This window comes from Bos grunniens, chromosome 7 (assembly GCF_055505025.1).
Source record: "Bos grunniens cultivar Pamir isolate PY7600 chromosome 7, Bosgru_T2T1.0, whole genome shotgun sequence".
Lineage (NCBI taxonomy): Eukaryota > Metazoa > Chordata > Mammalia > Artiodactyla > Bovidae > Bos > Bos grunniens.
Window position 1 is genome coordinate 19,164,154 of NC_141171.1, and position 16,770 is coordinate 19,180,923.

The 16,770-nt window shown below is 58.2% G+C and overlaps 1 protein-coding gene across 8 annotated transcripts in view; it reads right to left on the reverse strand.

The window, feature by feature from the left end:
• The window catches only part of KDM4B (lysine demethylase 4B), a 120,805-nt gene that overhangs the window by 35,295 nt on the left and 68,740 nt on the right, over nucleotides 1-16,770 (reverse strand). For all 8 annotated transcript variants that reach the window (XR_015166812.1, XR_015166811.1, XM_086410017.1 and 5 more), the window contains 2 exons: nucleotides 13,628-13,731; nucleotides 9,249-9,386 (listed from right to left, as the gene is read on the reverse strand). Coding sequence is in view for 6 of the 8 variants with exons in the window: in XM_086410017.1 (XP_086266143.1) it covers nucleotides 9,249-9,386; nucleotides 13,628-13,731 (242 nt within the window). In the remaining 2 variants the exon portion in view is untranslated. The remainder of the gene's footprint in view (nucleotides 1-9,248; nucleotides 9,387-13,627; nucleotides 13,732-16,770) is intronic.

A 16,770-nucleotide genomic window follows, 5' to 3' on the forward strand; every position in this document is an offset into this window, starting at 1 on the left:
CCCCACACGGAGAGCCCAGAGCTGCACAGAGATGCAGCTCAGGACGCACTGGGGGAACAGCCAGCCCCTCGCAGGGTACAGAGTCTGAGGAACAGAGGGCAGCAGACACTCAGCCCTGCTCCGCTCCCTGACCCCACTCCATCCCCAACCCCAAAGTTCCCACTTTCTACTTCCAGGCATATCCCCTGCATCCCCACACAAGCCAGAGGCATCCTGTCCTCCCAGAGAAGACCCGCCCACCACCATTCCCACGTGCCTCCCCCTGGAATGCAACACGCGACCAGCCCCTCAATCCTCTCGGGGTGCAGTGTTTCGGTGCCTGGATGGACGGCCCATCCGCACGTGGGCATCAGGCCATCTCCAGTTTCCTGCCACGTGGTTCAGAACCCACAGGCACTGAGTTAACACAGCCCTGGCCACGGTGACTATTAACTTCCCTCACTCGGCAGACTCTTTGCTAACGGCAACCATCTCCTTGTCTCCTGATGGATGTGACCTGCTTTTTCCTTTCCGTTCTACTTTCTTTACTCCACGTGTTAAGTCCACAGTATTCAAAGCTCCTATTCTGATAGAAACCCCCCCTCACATCCCTACGGCCCTCCCGACCTTGGGGTGTCTGCCCTCAGTTCAGGGTTCCCTCGGCCTCTGAGCTGCAGAAGGCATCACAAAGGGAGAAGGACCTGGGCAGCCACTAATACTCACAGTCACCCCCGACTCCAGGTACACAAATGCCCCAACTCGTGGAGGCAGAGGATGGGGTCTGGGGCTGTAGCAGGGGCAGGAAGCCAGAGCTCTCCCACTGAGGGTAAGACCCCTCTGTGCTGTAGGAAGCGGGTGGGAAGGACCCCGGGGGCACTCTATGAAGAGTCACTGTACTCCCTACAAGAAGCTCCTGTGGGGCACCTGCCCCCCCCCTCCACCAGGGGCCAGGAACTAGGCAACTGGGGGCCCACTGGCACCTGATCCCTAGGAATGCACACACCCTGCAGCATCTCTGCTGGGGGTGACCGGCCCTCCACCCCTTGTTGGAGAAGCCCTGCTCCAGTCTGGGCAGGGCTGGCAGCATCCTCAGAGGACTTGGGTCACATCCCTGCTCCTCTGGTGGATGGAAGCGTTCAAGACTCTGGTGTATTCATGTCACAGAGTGCCATCAACAGGGGAGAGGGCCTGAAAGCCACAGGATGTTGTCTCTCCCCAGCCCTGGAGGCCAGAAGTCTGAGATGCAGATGTGACAGGGCCAGGGTCTTGAACGTTCCCTCCTCCAGAAGCCCCTGCTGGCTGATGCTGCCTGTCCCCCACATCGTGCCTGTTGTGGTCTCCCGGAGTCTGAGCATCCCAGGCGTCCTGTCCCCCATCCGTGTCCCTCTCTGTGCAGCTTTTTCCTGTCTCCCAGGATTTGCAGGGTGACTGCTGCTGAGCAGATGCAGACAGGGGAGCAACACACATGCTTCCGAGGGAACAATCCCAGGGTAGGGGCAGGGGGCACGTCAGCCCACAAAGCGTTAAACACCCAGGGACGCGGAAGATCCCCCGCTGAGGAGCTGGCATCTGCCAGGCCAGCTCGCAGCCTGGCCCCCTGTTTCAGATGTAATCACCCACACGCTGCAGCAGGAGATGGGATAACAAACCAGTTCATTAGGAAATCCACTGGAAGCCCTCGGAAGCACTTCATAAACAAAACCATTAGGTGCAGGGCTCCTGCTGGGGAGGCTGCTTCCTGGGGGCTGGGCAAGGTCATAGGTCAAACCTTTGACCCCCCCCCCCAGGATGCTACCCCCACCACAAGGACACTCTCTTTCCTCCTCCACACAGAAAAGCCTCATCCGTGTAGCACTGTGGCTGCAGCCTGGCAGCTGGTCCTCCTGTGAGGGTCCCCACCCCTCTCCCCTTCTCAGTTCAGTTCAGTCACTCAGTCGGGTCCGACTCTTGGCAACCCCATGGACTGCAGCACGCCAGGCTTCCCTGTCCATCACCAACTCCCAGAGGTTGCTCAAACTCATGTCCGTGGAGTCAGTGATGCCATACAACCATCTCATCCTCTGTCATTTCCTTCTCCTGCCTTCAGTCTTTGCCAGCATCAGGATCTTTTCTAGTGAGTTAGCTCTTCATATCAGGTGGCCAAAGCCAAAGCATTGGAGCTTCAGCTTCAACATCAGTCCTTCCAATGAATATTCAAGACTGATTTCCTTTAGGATGGACTGGTTTGATCTTGCAGTCCAAGGGACACTCTAGAGCCTTCTCCAGTACCACAGTTCAAAAGCATCAGTTCTTTGGTGCTCATTTTTTACTATGGTCCAATTCTCACATCTATACACGACTACTGGAAAAACCACAGCTTTGACTAGACGTACCTTTGTGGGCAAAGCAACGTCTCTGCTTTTTAATATGCTGTCCAGGTTTGTCATCGCTTTCCTTCCTCCCGCTCTACCCAGATGCTGATACACCAGGCGCTCTGGGCCATGCTTCCCAGTGGTGTTCCGGCTGCGGACCCCACTAGCCCCTCCGCTCTTCCCTTACCGCAGCCCTTCACCCACAGCCCCTCTGGTGAGGAGGACACCCGGTGGACTTCTCTCCCTCTGTTCTCCAGGTTCCAAGGGGAGCCAGCCCACCTACCCTCTGCAGAAACCTCGCCAACCCAAGTCGCAGTGTTGATCATGGCCAAGAACCAAATTCTGTCCACAGCAGGACAGTAGAAAGGTCCGGGTGCTGGTGTGCCCATGAAGTCCCCTGACCCAGACCACAGCCTGACCTAAGAAAGGCCTCTACGCTTTCCCTGGGCCAGATGCGGCCACTTCTCCCAGAGCAGACCCTCCAGCAGCATCTCTGGGCAATACGGGGTAGATACCTCGGCAGGGCAAAGATGCCCCCCTGAGGAGCCCCGCTGGCCCATGGCTGTCACACGGGGGATCCAATCGCCCTAGGGGACGGACACTGGGTGATATCTGGGATGCCTGTGGTTGTCACACTGAGGGGTTCCTGGCACTGAGTGGGTGGGGACAGGGGAGGGACGGCCCACAGATGGTGCAGTCCTGCAATTCACAGTGCTGAGGGGCAGAAACTCTTGTCCATGGATCTGAATCACAAGCTCCCAGTTCTCATGGGAAAACGCAGCCAAACCATGAGGACAAGGGGCAGCAGGCCCAGTGGGGTGAGCAAGTCTGCAGCGGCCAGCACCCAGGCCAGAGCCATGTGGTCATGTGCTTGCTGGTGGGGACCACTCAGCGCTGGCAACCCACCAGGGGAACAGCGGCTGAAGTGGTACCGTGAGACGCGGGCAGCCTCCAGAGAGGCCAGCCCAAGAGCACTCAGTGTGTGTCTCTAGGGCCACCCTCTGAGTGGGGAGCCTGAACACAGCTGCCTGTAACCCAGGCGACAACCCCAGGCGGCTGGGCGGGAGGTGGGGGGCTGCAGACAGGAGTGGGGGAGGGGGGCTCTGGGCTTAAGGCGGGGGCCCCCAGAATGAACACAAGCCAGGGGAGCAGAGGGGACGCAACAGACTGGCATGCTCCCTGGGGGAGGGGCTGCAGCTACAATGCGTTTGTGATTCTTTGCAACGACTTCCCCAGAAGACAAACAGAAGGCTTCTCAGCTGCAAAGCTGTCTCGGAGGGCCTTGGGGCATGTATGTCCCCCACCAGCCCCCCAGACACAGTAGCAGAGAGTGGGGCAGGGGTGACAGGTGGGCTCTGAACCCCGGGCTGGTAGAAGTCCTGCCTGCATATGAGCTGGTGGGGGTGTCTCTCTCTGCCTCCAAGGCTGCTCCCCAGACCCATCCTTGGGAGTGTCCTCATGGGGGCACACAGTCCCCAGGGGAGAAGACTCCTTCTCAGGGGCAGAAAGGCTTCCCTCTGAAAAGACATGGGGTGTACCCACGGAGTCAGAACCTCACGATGGGCAGAGACAAAAGTGTCCAAGTGGTCTGTGGGGGTGGGGTGGTGACAATGGAAAAGATGGCAAGACAACTGCCCCCGACCCTCTCTCCAGACCAGGCTCTCACCCCTGCCCAGGGGACATCAGGTCACGATTGGGGGGAGGAGGGAGCTCCCCGCCACCCCCCACCCAAGGTCACAGTAACGCAGGGAGACCCTGCCTGAGACCCCTCCTTCCACATCAGGTCGCACCTGTTCTAGATGGTCAGCGTTAAAGCCACAGTGGGCAGGGAGGTAGAGCGGGGCCGTGCTCTCCGCTCCATTCCTCCCCACACTGCTGTGTGCCTCCTGAGTTCCCCGGGCAGGATATGGCGGGGGACGGGCTTCAAGCTGCTGCAGGGACAGAGTGACAGGAAGCCTGGGGGAGGCTCAGGAGGAGGTAAGCATATTTTATATGGCAATTGACCGCAAACCCTGAGCACTGGCCACCACAACTCCAAAAATCAGGGAGCCAGGGAGGCGCAGTGGTGCCCAGGCCAGCACCTCGGATGTGGGTGGGCCAGAGAAGCATCTGTCCGTCTGGGTGGGACAGACGTGGCTCTGTCCTAGGCCCTCCTCTGCCCGCCCCCACCTCCCCCTATTCCGTCTCCTCCCCTTGTGGGGAGGGGCTCTGGGTTAATCACCCAGAGCAGGCGCAGTGTCACCAAACAGAAGTCAGGCATCCTTGGAACAATGGGGACAATTTGGTTCACATTTCACAGCAGTGAAGTTCGAGGTAGCCCAGGTGGGGGCTTTTAGGGGAGGCCCCCCAACCCAGATCCAGAAGTGGGGGGATGTGGGGGCCAGGTCTTCCCATCCTCCACTCTCAGCAGACATCTTGCCGGGGAGCAGACTTGCCTGGAGGCTGAGCGCTGCCAGGCGGCGGCCCAGACAACGGGCGGAAAACCAGCTAAGCGTGTGGGGCTCCCAGCGTTCAAGCTGGGTTCTAAATCTCTCTTGCTCTGTTTAATCCAAAGTCAACTCCTGCGCCTTGTGGGGCGCCCTCGGTGGAGGCAGGAGGCCCTTGTCAGGCTTCACCCAGTGCCACCCACCGCGGGAACAACGAGACCGCGCAGCTAATCCAATGTGGCGTGCAGCCTTGTAGGACTAATTTGAGCTCAGACCTAAAAGGCTGATGTGTGCACACTTCATTTTCTGCAGTGAAGACGGAGCAGCCCTCTCATCTTCCCGGTTGGTAATCCCACTACAACGCCTGCCTGGGGAATTCTGTTCTTGGAAACGGAGCACAGGCCTGTGGAGGTGGCCCCTGCAGCCCCAGGCAAGCCCTGGACACCTGCCTGAAGGGGGCAGCCAGGCCCGGTCATGAGGCCCAGAATCAGAGCTTGATGCAGGCAAGATCCATCAGGAAAGCTGGAGAGAGAAACGGAGCTGCAGGAGCGGGGTTGCAGAGCTTGGGGAGGAGGTCAAGGGAAAGGGATAGCTCAAGACCAAAGCAGCAGCACGTGACCTGAGGCAGGACTGGCCGCTGCTGGCTCTGATATCAGGCCCTGCTGAGTCCTCAAATTCTACCCCATGGAGCTAACATTGATCAACATTTGGTAAGTTTCCTCGCCCAACACACACACATGATGGGATGATGGGATTACACATTCATGATCCAAAACCTAGTTTCTCCACCCAAAATGCTGTGCCCATTTTTCCATGTCAGTAAACAGTGAACCTAATTTTGTGGCCGCATAATATTCCATAGTCCACCCAGTCCCCCAGTCATGGGTATAAATTTTCCTTGGTTAAAATCAATGAGGCAGCAGCTGGGGGCCAACGTGTTGGAGGGAACAGCCCCTCTGATGCCACAGACCCTGGGGGCTGTGGAGGAAAGAGTGAGGGGGACCCTTCAGCCTTGACTGCCTGGAGCCAGGGTGTCCACAAAATTGATTCTTTAGACCAGGGACTGCAAACTCCCGACAAGAGCCAACAGCAAATATTTTCCACTTTGCAGGTGAGATGGTCCTGTTACGACTACTCAGCTCCACACACGAATGCAAGCAGCCCCTGCACAGCATGCCAATGAGCGGGTGTACCTGTGCCAATAAAACTCTACTATCGGGACTTCCCTGATGGTCCAGTGGTTGAGACTCCGAGCTCCCAAGGCAGGAGGCCTGGGTTCAATCCCTAATCAGGGAAACATCCTGCAACTAAGACCTAGCACAGCCAAATACATAAATTAATTTAAAAAACTTTATCAATGTGAAATGTGAGTTTCATCCAGTTGCATGTGTCACATATAACTTCTTTCGATTTTCTTTTCCCCCACCTCTTTAAAAACCTAACACTCAGCACTCCCCTGGAGGTTCAATGGTTGAGACTCTGAGCTTCCACTGCAGGGGGCGCAGGTTCAATCCCTGGTTTGGGAAACTAAGATCCCGCATGCCACGTGACGTGGCAAGAAGAACAAAGACATCTAAGCATAGCTCTGTTTGCAGACAGTACCAAAAACAGTCAATCAGCCAGGTTTTGTCTGTGGGCCCCGTTTGCTGACGCTGATCTGGAAGAAAGAACAGGCACACCTGAAGTTCACACAGGCTGGCGAGCCCGGGCATTTAGCATTTCATGTGTCAACAGAGAAAATGACAGAAATGGGTCGATGAGGGGAGCGGGGGGTTCAGTGGGAGCCTGAGAAGCTAATGAACCAGCAAGTAAAGAGGTCTCTAGAACCTGGGAAGGGGACGTTCTCCCCCTGGGCTGTGTCTGAGGAATGTGCTAGAAGGGGACACAGATTAGGGGGGCAGGCACTCAGGCTGCAGGGAGAGGCCCCAGCTCAGTGGGAAGGGGGCTCTGGCTGCCCCTCTACCCCACCCACCCCCTCCCTTAAATCCATAGCCCTAGCACCATGGAATCTGAACAGTCCTTTGCCCCTGATACCTCAGCTTGTCATCTGCGAGGCCAAGCGCCCAGGCAGCCTCTCCAGCCTGGACTAGTTACAGGGCCGTGGAGCTCGGAGGGTCACCACCGAACAGCCCAGGAGCTGACATCAGGTGGCCACGGATGGGCACCCCAGGACTAGTGGCCACTCCTGCGGGGGCCCTACCCCAGCTGCCAGGCCCCTGGAACCCTGGGCCGGCTCAGAGCACCACACTGGTTCAGTAATTTCACGCTACGTCGCCCGGCAGTGTAAGCGTGGAGCCCCATCTCAGGCTGTACCTCCCAGATGTCACTTGTTTGTGAACACATGGCTGAACCCAAAATTGCTTTTAATATCCGGGCGGTCCCCACTGGCTCCGCAGCAGGGTTGGCTCCAACAGTGCCTCCAGGACAAGCCCCCGCTAGGCTGACAACTCAATCCAGCGCCCGCTGCGGCCAGGCGGCCCTGCACACGTGGAACGCTCGGCGACAATGCGAACACGCCCCGGGAGGTGTAATTATTCCTCTGGATCTAAGCGGACAATCCTGACGTCCCCATTTCTCCTCTTTTAGCCAAGTTGGACTCTGCCAAAGACACTCTCACCACGATTTTCTGAATTAAGTCTAAAAGCCCAATGCTTCACATCCTGGGGCGCCTCTCCAGTCTTCCTGGCTGCAAAGCCTGTTTCCTTTCTCAACTGCACTGACACAGCAAAGTTAGAGAGAGAGAGATCATTAGAAAAACAGAGATGAGCCAACCCATCTAGACCGCCAACCCGTCTAGACGGCGCTGTGTAGCAGAGATGTGCCACAAGGCCACCCCCAGAGCTTAATTTTCTTAGTCTTTCACCCTCTTCCCCAATAGCTCAGTGGGTAAAGAATCCACCTGCAATGCAGGAGACACAGGAGACGCAGGTTTGACCCTGGGTTGGGAAGATCCCCTGGAGGAGAAAATGGCAACCCACTCCAGATTGCTTGCCTGGAGAATCCCATGGACACAGGAGCCTGGAAGGCTATAGTGCATGGGGTTGCAGAGCTGGGCACTACTGAGCGACTAAGCACATACAATCTTTCACCCCATTCAAACATGAAATGAAACACATGTTCCCTTTCAGAATGGATCTCATTTAACCCTGTCTACTCCCAAGCTCCAGTCTGTGAACACCCTGAGAACCCTCAGTCTGGGCCTTCCTGCTCTTTGCCACATGCTGCACCTGGATGCCAACTTCCCTCCCCATTGGGCCATATCTCCAGGCCACGATGCGCAACAGTCACAGCCTAGACCCTCTTCTGCAAAGATCTAGGGTCAGGGGTGGGCTGACCAAACCACGATCTGGGCTCGGGGTTCTCCTGGTCCACACCACCCCCACTTCCATGTCTGGGAGAAACCCACCATGCTCCCTAACCCTAGGCCCTGACTCTGAACAGCTGAGTGATTCCATGGAAGACCCCCAGGGCTCTGCTGAGGAGGCAAGTAGGAGGCACCCCGATTTCACTGAATAGGCCCATGCAGGAGGGGCCTCTCCTGCTCCTTGCGCTCAGCGCCAGAGTGAGACGTGTGCACAGCTGGGCCCCTTTCTGTGCTGGAGAGAAAAGGTTAAAGCAGCTGAAGCCTGAGAGCCGGGGCCGCTCAGCCAGAGCCCAGCCGGATGGGTAGAGCTCACTGGCTTCCTCAGGGTGGTCGTGGTGCCAGTCCTGGGAGGAAGGTCACTGGTCCCAGCTGCCAAGGAAGGGCTGGGCCTGCTGCATACCTAACAGCCCTCCTAGCGGCCTCCCCTTCCCAGGGACCTGCCCACTATCCAGCTGCTCCCTGGACACGCCACTGTGGGGCCCCGAGCCCCACTGAGCTGCCCATCACAACCACAGATGGGTGCATGTGGGGGGAAAAAGAAGCTGAGAACAAGCACTCGGGTCAAGCGTCAGGTCTGCAGGCTGATTATCATCACTCTGGGGGCAGGTCGGCAAAGTACTGCGGAAAACAAATGAGGCTCCTGGGCTCTGAGTGACCACTGAGGACGACGAGGCAGCAGGAAGCCCTTGGGCTCGAGCACAGGGCCTGCCCTGCCAGGGCTCTGCTCTCTCTTGCACGTGCACTCACACACACGTGCACGCACACACACACACTGCAGACTGGTAAAGACAGGCTCTGGGGCCGGAGCAAACCCCGCACCTGACCAAGAGGCCCCTCAAGAGTCAACTAACACGGAACAAACCTTCCCTGGCCCCCAGATGGTGGGGGCGTACCTGGGCCTGCCAGGACAGAGGGAGCCCTGAGCCAGACCTGGCCAGGCCCCGGCTGCTGCACACCACCTGACCTGCCCATGCCCTCTTCCCTCCAAGTGAGGAATGAGCTGAGGACACGTTTGCTGAGGATCCAGAAACAGACCCTGATGGAGAGCCTGAGCCCCAGCCTGAATATAAGTGGCTGTCACCTAGGCCCTGGGCTGGGGGAGCAGGTCGGGGGCCAGCGTGCACTCACCTGGGTGGCCACCTTGCCGTAATCGATCCACCGCAGTGTGGCAAAGTTGGTGGACTCGGCGCAGTTGAATCCGTGGTTGAAGCCAGCATGGTAGCCGTAGGGGAACGTGATCATGAACTCCCCCGCCTCCTGTGTGATCTGGGGAGGAAGGGGCAACAGGTGAGGGATGAGGCCCGGCCAGAAGAAACGCCCGACACGGGGCATCACAGGCTGGCAGCAAAGCCACCAGGAGCCACTGAGGGGCCCAGCAGGGGGATGTGGGCTCCAGGACGTCCCACCAGATGTGGGGACCTGACTTCAGGAGCCAACGGAGTTGGCCAGGTGAAAGGCCAAGGTTCTACAGGCTGCAGCCTGGTTCTCATGGAGCTGGTAGAGCAGGTGAGGCGAGCGGCTGGGGTGGCTGCTACCAGCCCCACCGCTCAGAGGCCCCACCGGGCCCAAGGGGACAGTCTGGACTCTCAGACAGGTGAGTTGCAGCGCTAGGATTCTAGGTGCTTTCTGTTTGGGATGGGGGGCGGCTTCTGCTTTGGAGGCAGGTGGTTATCACACCTCCTGTCCACTGTGAGATGTTCCCACATGGCAACAGGGCTGGCAAGGTGGGCCGGTCAGCTCTGGGGAAGCTCAGAGCCCTGGGAGCTCAGGACACGTGTAAGCCTGCAGCACAGCATCCAGTCCTCGTGCGAGGAAGTAGGCCCACCCATGAAACGGCCCCAGATTCTGGCCTGAGTCACCCCACCACTGTGAGCAGGGAGCCTATCCACTAGATCCTAAGACATGGGTCCTTCCAAGTGAGGATAGAGCAACTGAAGTGACGTATCGGTGGGCTGGGAGGACACGTGTCAAGGTCAGATCCCCACAGGAGGAGCTGATGTCTCCAGGCATATTCAAAATGGTCTGGACAGCCAGACTCTGGTCCGGCCTCTGCATCAAAGACGCCAAACCCAGGAGCTGGGCATGAGGGATGGGGGATGATGACACCACACAAAGGCGTCCAGTACTGCCGCCCTGAGACTTCGAGGAGGAGGTGGGGGCTGCAGCCTCCTCCCCAGGGCCCTCCCCACTGACCGCCCGCAGCCATCAGCAGTCGTCCCAACAGCAGACTGTTGTGAAAGGGATGAGAAGTAACAGTAGCCAGCACGCCCGCTCGTGGTGTCCTGCGACGCAAGGTAGGGCTGTTGGAACAGAGGCGTGTGCAGGAGTGACCTCTGGAGTCGGGAGGGCCATCATTTCCTGGATTGAGCTGGGAGCATAGATCAGCTTGACTGGAGTTCCAGGGACTGTGGCCCCAAACGCCGCCCCATCCCATCCTCCAGGTCTCTCTAGGGTTTCACAGACACTGACCACACCGTGTGTACTCTGGGTCTGGCCTCTTCTGCTTGGCACATCCTCAGGGTTTATCCGTCCCAGTGGGCACTCCGCTGTCTCCTTTTTGTTCCTACAGGGCCTCCTGTCACGAGGACATGTCCTACTTGCTCATCTGGCCTCCTGCTGACAGGCCTGCAGCTGTTCCCTGGTTGGGATGCAGCGAGCAGAGCGGCGGGGCCAGTGGAACCACTTCTCCAAATGGTGCTGGTGTTTCTCCAGAGCAAACAGACACGGAGGGGGAACCGGGGGCCCCAGGAAACTGCCCGGCGGCTTTCCATGACAGCTGCCCATCTTGCACCAATGTGGCAGTGACGGCGAGATCCCCCTGCGTCCTCGGCAGTGTCAGGGGTCTTTGTGGCCCGGGTGGGGGGTTCAAGGCTCCAGCCCTGCCCCCAGGTTGGCAGGTGCCACCCACCACATCTGGTCCTGGTGTGTCTGGACCTGCTGTTGCAGGCGTGTGCCTCCTTTTGCCAAGTGTGTCTGTTTAATTCTCCTGCCCCACTTGGAGGCCATTCACTGCTTTGTCACTGACTGTGGTTCTGCGCCCTGCTAATAACCCCAGAGAGATGAGTAGAAATCGCTGGATTTATCTAAGGAACTGACGAGGAGTCAAACCTCAGCAGGGGAAGGGGAGCGGTGGGAGGTGGTGGGGGGTGAGACGTCCAGAAACCAAGCACAGAGTCAAAAATCAATCAAAACTGATGTAGCCTGGAGGAAAGCCAGTCCTTAAGAACACGCTGATATTTTTCTTTTCAAATAATGAATTGCACCAATCAAGGGAAGTCACTGTGGATTAAGTTATATTTTTAAATTCCAGTCCAAGTGACAGCTGTGTGCAGGGATGAAGCAACGGTAGGAGAGGGGGGAGGTGGGGATGGGCAACGTCCCCAGGATCAGTGGCCAGCATCCTCGGTCCTCAGGCAGGGCCCCCTGGGTCGGCTTCAGTCGCAGGATTCAGGAGCTCATGAGACGGTAAAATAAACTCGGGTTTGGGGATGGCCCGTTAAACCCAGTTACTGATTTTCTCATCCTACTCGAGCTGATCCTATAGAGTGCTGTCTCACTCTTCCTCCGATGCCTCTGAGCAAGGCTGGTCTGCTCGAGCCTCGGCGGGGCAGTGGGGTCCCTGTAACCAAGCTGGAGCCCCCCACCCAACCCCTCCCATAAATCAAGGCCCAGAAGGGAAGGTGTGCTCATTTGGAATGACAAGAAGATTACGTTCCTGTCAGAAAATCTACATCTCGGTGGCTCCACCTCGGGCCCACGGAGGCTGTCCTCCATGTCACCGCCATCAACGTTAGCCCGACAATAAATTAGAAGGCATCGGGGATGATGGATCGGCCTTGAGGCGGAGCAGTCGGGAGAGGAGGGAGCTCGGGCCCCGCACGCCAGTCACAGAGGAAGCCCGGAGCTCAGCTGCCCCTCCAGCTCTCGAAGAATGAATGAGGAAGTCCGTGGCAGATCACAGAAACACACACTTTTAATTATTAAAAAGCTCCGCTATTGATCTGCTTTTTCTTCCAGAAGTAAATACCATTACGAAGATTTATAACTGGAGTGTGGAGTGACTCTTTTACCAGGAATTCAGATGAGGGGCTACACGTGGAGCCCTGAGAGAGGCGTCCGTCCATCCCTGACTCTGCGGGGCCTGGAGCCTGGTCCCCAGGCCTGCAGCCCATGGAGGGCTCTCTGCTGCCGGACAAGGGCCTGGGTCCCACAGCCTCGGGTGAAGCTCTGTCCTGCCCTCTGTGGGAGCCGGTATGGCCGCTGAGCCCTGCCTCTCCTGGGTCACCAGCAGGGTCACCAGCAGGAGGCCACTGCCTGTGGGTCTTGCTTAGATATTTCACAAATGAGCTGCAGGACCACACTGGCACCGACCTGGAAGGATGGACAGACCCACCAGCTGACTCCCACGACCAGCATCCCTCTCCAGGACGCAGGATATGGAGGATGTTCCTGACAAAGCGATGGGAAACAAGGACCTCTCAGTCCTGTGAGTAATGCTGTGATCTGTCTGCAAGGTTCCTGGTAACGAACAACGTTCCAACCAGAAGACAGAGGGGACTGAGAGAAGAACAGGGACAGCTGCTACCTGAAGAGCATGAGTGATGGGGGTGGCCCTGGCAGGAAGGCCACACCCCCATCTGCGTGGTGATGCTGTGGCTGCGTGCCTGAAACATCAGAACCAGTTTTCGACTTGCTGACACCCGGGGCCAGAGGCAGGCATGAAGTCTGCTCGCAGAGCTCGCTCTGCGCCTGACAGATCACCCTCTGGGGAGACCTGCAGGAGTTGGGCTGCCTCTGCCCTCGGGGCCATGGCCCACATGCCTTCCAGAAAGTTCCAGGCATGGGCCACTCGCCTGGACCCTTGTAACCAGGAAGCCTGTCTGTGGGGAGGGACTGGCCAGGAGTGACAGCGGCTGGGCCCACTCCCAGGACACAGGCGCCCAGCCCCAGAGCTCAGTCCCTGTTGCCCACCCACTCCCCCAGGTGGTGGGGTCCCTGCCAACTTCGCCCCCAGTGCAGCCTCACCCCTCACACCCCCACGTGGACACCTTACAGGAAACTGCATGAGATCGCAGCTTTCATGCTGCGGGCGAGTCAGACGCTTCATTTCTAAACAGGTACTCACTCCCTCTGGAGTGAGGCCGTCTGCCCTGGGCATGGGAGGGGTGGGCAGGGGGCTCCCACAAAGCAGGGCCCAGCTCCTCAGCAGTTCCTGCAGGGTCGTCAGGAGCTGCCCCCGCCATCCACTCCCCAGTCTGACCCTAGGACCAACAGATATTCAGGTCTGGCTTGGGAGGGACTGAGGGAAGCCCCTCCTGATACCCACCTCCACCCTCACCGCCACTGTGGAGGAGCTGATGGCCCAGCAGTGTGGCCCGACCCCAGCCTGCAGTCCTTCTAGAACCTTCTCCAGCGTGAAGACACCAGTTTCCTGGGGCACTCATGGTCAGCAGGGCCAGGGCCCAGAAGCCTGACCACCAGCAGACTACATACCCACCCCTACATACCCGGCTGAACGGGATCCCATACTTCTTGAGGATAATGGGCGAGATGAGAGTCATCTTGTGCCGAAGGAAGGCATCGCAGCCCTGGGAGCTTCCGGGGAAGAAGCCTGGAGCAGACGAGACAGTGTCAGCCGGACAGGGCGGGGTGGCCAGGCAGCCCTGTCCTCCTGTGGCCCCGCAGGAACGAAACACACAGGGGCCCGCCAGGTGGAGTGTACCCACGCACGGCACCACATTCATGACTACAGACAAGGTGTGCGGTTGGGATACGGCTGCCCACAGACTGCCCCCCACTCCGAGCTCCCCTCAGGCAAAACCCATTGGGGCCTCCACACGGTCACTCAGCCATGTGAGAGAGCAACCGAGAGACAGGACAGCGGAGCTGCTCTCTAGAGCCTGATGAGTTGTGGGGTGAGGAGTGAGTGTGAGACCCCCCCACTCACTGACCAAATCCACAACAAAGAGGGGGGCTGCCTGAGTGGGCAAGGGCTCTCTACCCACGTGGTCCCATGACCCACCCACCTGTGGCCCAGACCCACAGGCATGGGGGCAGAGTGGGCGACCCAGGCCTGCGCCTCTATCTGTGCTCACAGCCCCTCTGCTTTCTGCCCCAGCGCACGCCATGCAGCTAATTTAAAAGATGATCCATGAGTCCACGAGAGGCCCAGACACCTAGACCCAGACACCAGGCTTCACCAGCACAGCTCAGCGCTGTTCCCACATCACATGTTGGCTGAAACTCAAGTCACTAACAAGCCAGTCTCATGGTTAAGGAAAAGCCAACCTCAGGTTCTGCCCACGGTGGCTGAGCTTCTCACCCCAAACCGCACAGAGTGGGCACAGGAGGGCCACACGGCTCCTCGAGGTATGGGACACGTCCCCAAGGCAGCAGCATGAGGGCTGACCCCCAGGCCCGGGTGGCCCGGGGGCCCTTCCAGTGAGACCAGCCAGCACACATCCTTGATGGGCACGTGTGCACGTGCGTGTGTGCATGTGTCTGTGTGCACACATGGCCCCACCCACATGCCGAGGCTGGAGGAGGCTCCTGACGGCAAGGACCCAGTGTGGAGGTTCTGGAAAGAGCCAGGATGACCGAATCCCACACTCTGCTCTGCACTAAAAGCATTTCCATTAGAGTTACGGCTGCCTGCCGCCCGGCCCGCCGCCCTCTCTGCAGTTCCTCTTTTTAATGCACAGTTTAAGTGGCTCTCATTAAAGCTCTAATAAAGGCGCACATTTTAAGTGATTAGCACCAATAATGCGCCAACACATTAACGCTCTCCCCGTGGGCTGCACAACCCTCCCAGCGAGCCCATTCAGAACGCAGCTATTCATTTTCCATATTAATTGCAACCCCCTTCCACCCATCTCAACAAAGCTGCCTGGGAGGCACGCCCCAAAAAAGTTTGGAAGGGACGCCCAGGAGGGCAGTGAGTCACCAGCCCTGGAGTCTCCTCCGTCCTTCCTCTGAGGAGGGGAGAGAAGCCAAGCGAGGGACTCTAGAGGAACCATGAGGTCCCCCACCCCTCCTCCGGAGCTGTCGGCCCTGTCCTTGAATTCCAGGTGCGGCCTGACTTCACAAGGGCCGCCTTCCTGCTTGCCCACCCACCCATCCTCTCCCAGCCCCGGCCACCAAACCAAGCCCTCCACAGATGCCCAGGCAGTGAGCCAGCATACAGGTCCGGGTGTCAGAAAGGCCCCAGCAGCAGTTCCGGCTGCCTCCAGCTTCTCTAGTTGGAGCTCAGATCACCCCACACTCTTCTAGTAGAGAAGGCACATTCAGGGAGAACAGCCAGACGTGGCTAGCTGCAAACACCCTTGGCCCCCCCACGAACAGCAAGAGCACAGATGCTGAAGACAAGGCCCAGGGTCCCCAGAGAGAGAGCACCTGCGCTGATGCTCCTGGCTCTGCAGGTGGGGAGCTGAACTGTGGCTCCCCCAAGACGTCCACGCCCCAATCCCTGCAGCCCGTGTAAGGTCCCCTCCTTGGAGAAAAGGGCTCTGAAGATGGGATCAAGTGCAGGCCCCTGAGGTAAGATGGGCCTGGACCCCTGGATGGGGGTGCTGTGGCATCCTGAAGGTCCTTCTAAGACAGGGTTAAGGGAGGCCAGACCATAGCAGCGGAAGCCATGGACCAGGGAGACAGGATGAGAGCGGCACGGCCCCTAGTCCAGGACGGGGCGCCTGCAGAAGTCAGAGAGGCTGGAATTGGGTTCTGCCCCACCCCACCCCACCCCACCCCACCAAGGGGGCCTCAGGAAGGAGGCAGCCTGCTGATGCCCGGACCTCAGCCCCAAGAGGCTCGGTGTAGACGTCTGACCTCCACAAACAAGATTTGTGTGAGAACAAAGATCTGTGTGGGTTTAATTAGGACTTTTTTTTAAAGTGTAGTTTAAGGTTCACAGCAAAATTGAGAGGATCTGTGTTGTTTTAAGTCACTGAGTTTGTGATGCGTGCATGCTAAGTTGTGTCCGGCTCTTTGTGACACCAAGAGCTGCAGCCTGCCAGGCTCCTCTGACCATGGGATTCTCCAGGCAAGAATACTGGAGTGGGCTGCCATTTCTTCTCCAGGGGATCCTCCCTTTCCCACCCGGATGGGACCCGGGTCTCTTACGTGTCCTGCACTGGCAGGCGGGTTCTTTACCACTAGTGCCCCCTGGGAGTTTGTGGTAATGTTACATCAACCAGAAGCTAATACAACAGGAAAAGACATTTTTAATTGGCATTTTAAAAAGTCAGATAATGGGGAAAAAATCTAATTTGGCTTTCCCTTTAGATCTTAGGAAGTAAGTGCAATTGGCCTTTGCCAGGACTGCCTGTCCTGGAGTTTCCACCAGGAGAAACATGCTCCCCAGAGTGGGAATGGCATGGAGGCCGGTGGCGGGCCATCAGGGAGCCTCGCCAACACCACGCCACGGCTTTGGAAGGTTCCACGGCCTGAGGGTACCGGCTGCCTGCTGCTGCCACAGAGGTCAGGGTGGCCAGAGGCCCGGCGCTGTCTGAGAGGCAGACCCTCACCCCCACCTGGATACAACCTGTGCTGGAGGGGCCGCTCTTGGCTGTGAAGCAAGGGCTGATGGCTGGGCCAGTCGTTGTTACTGTCTGTCCAGCACTGACAGCCATCCACCCTCATGACACAAGAGCCT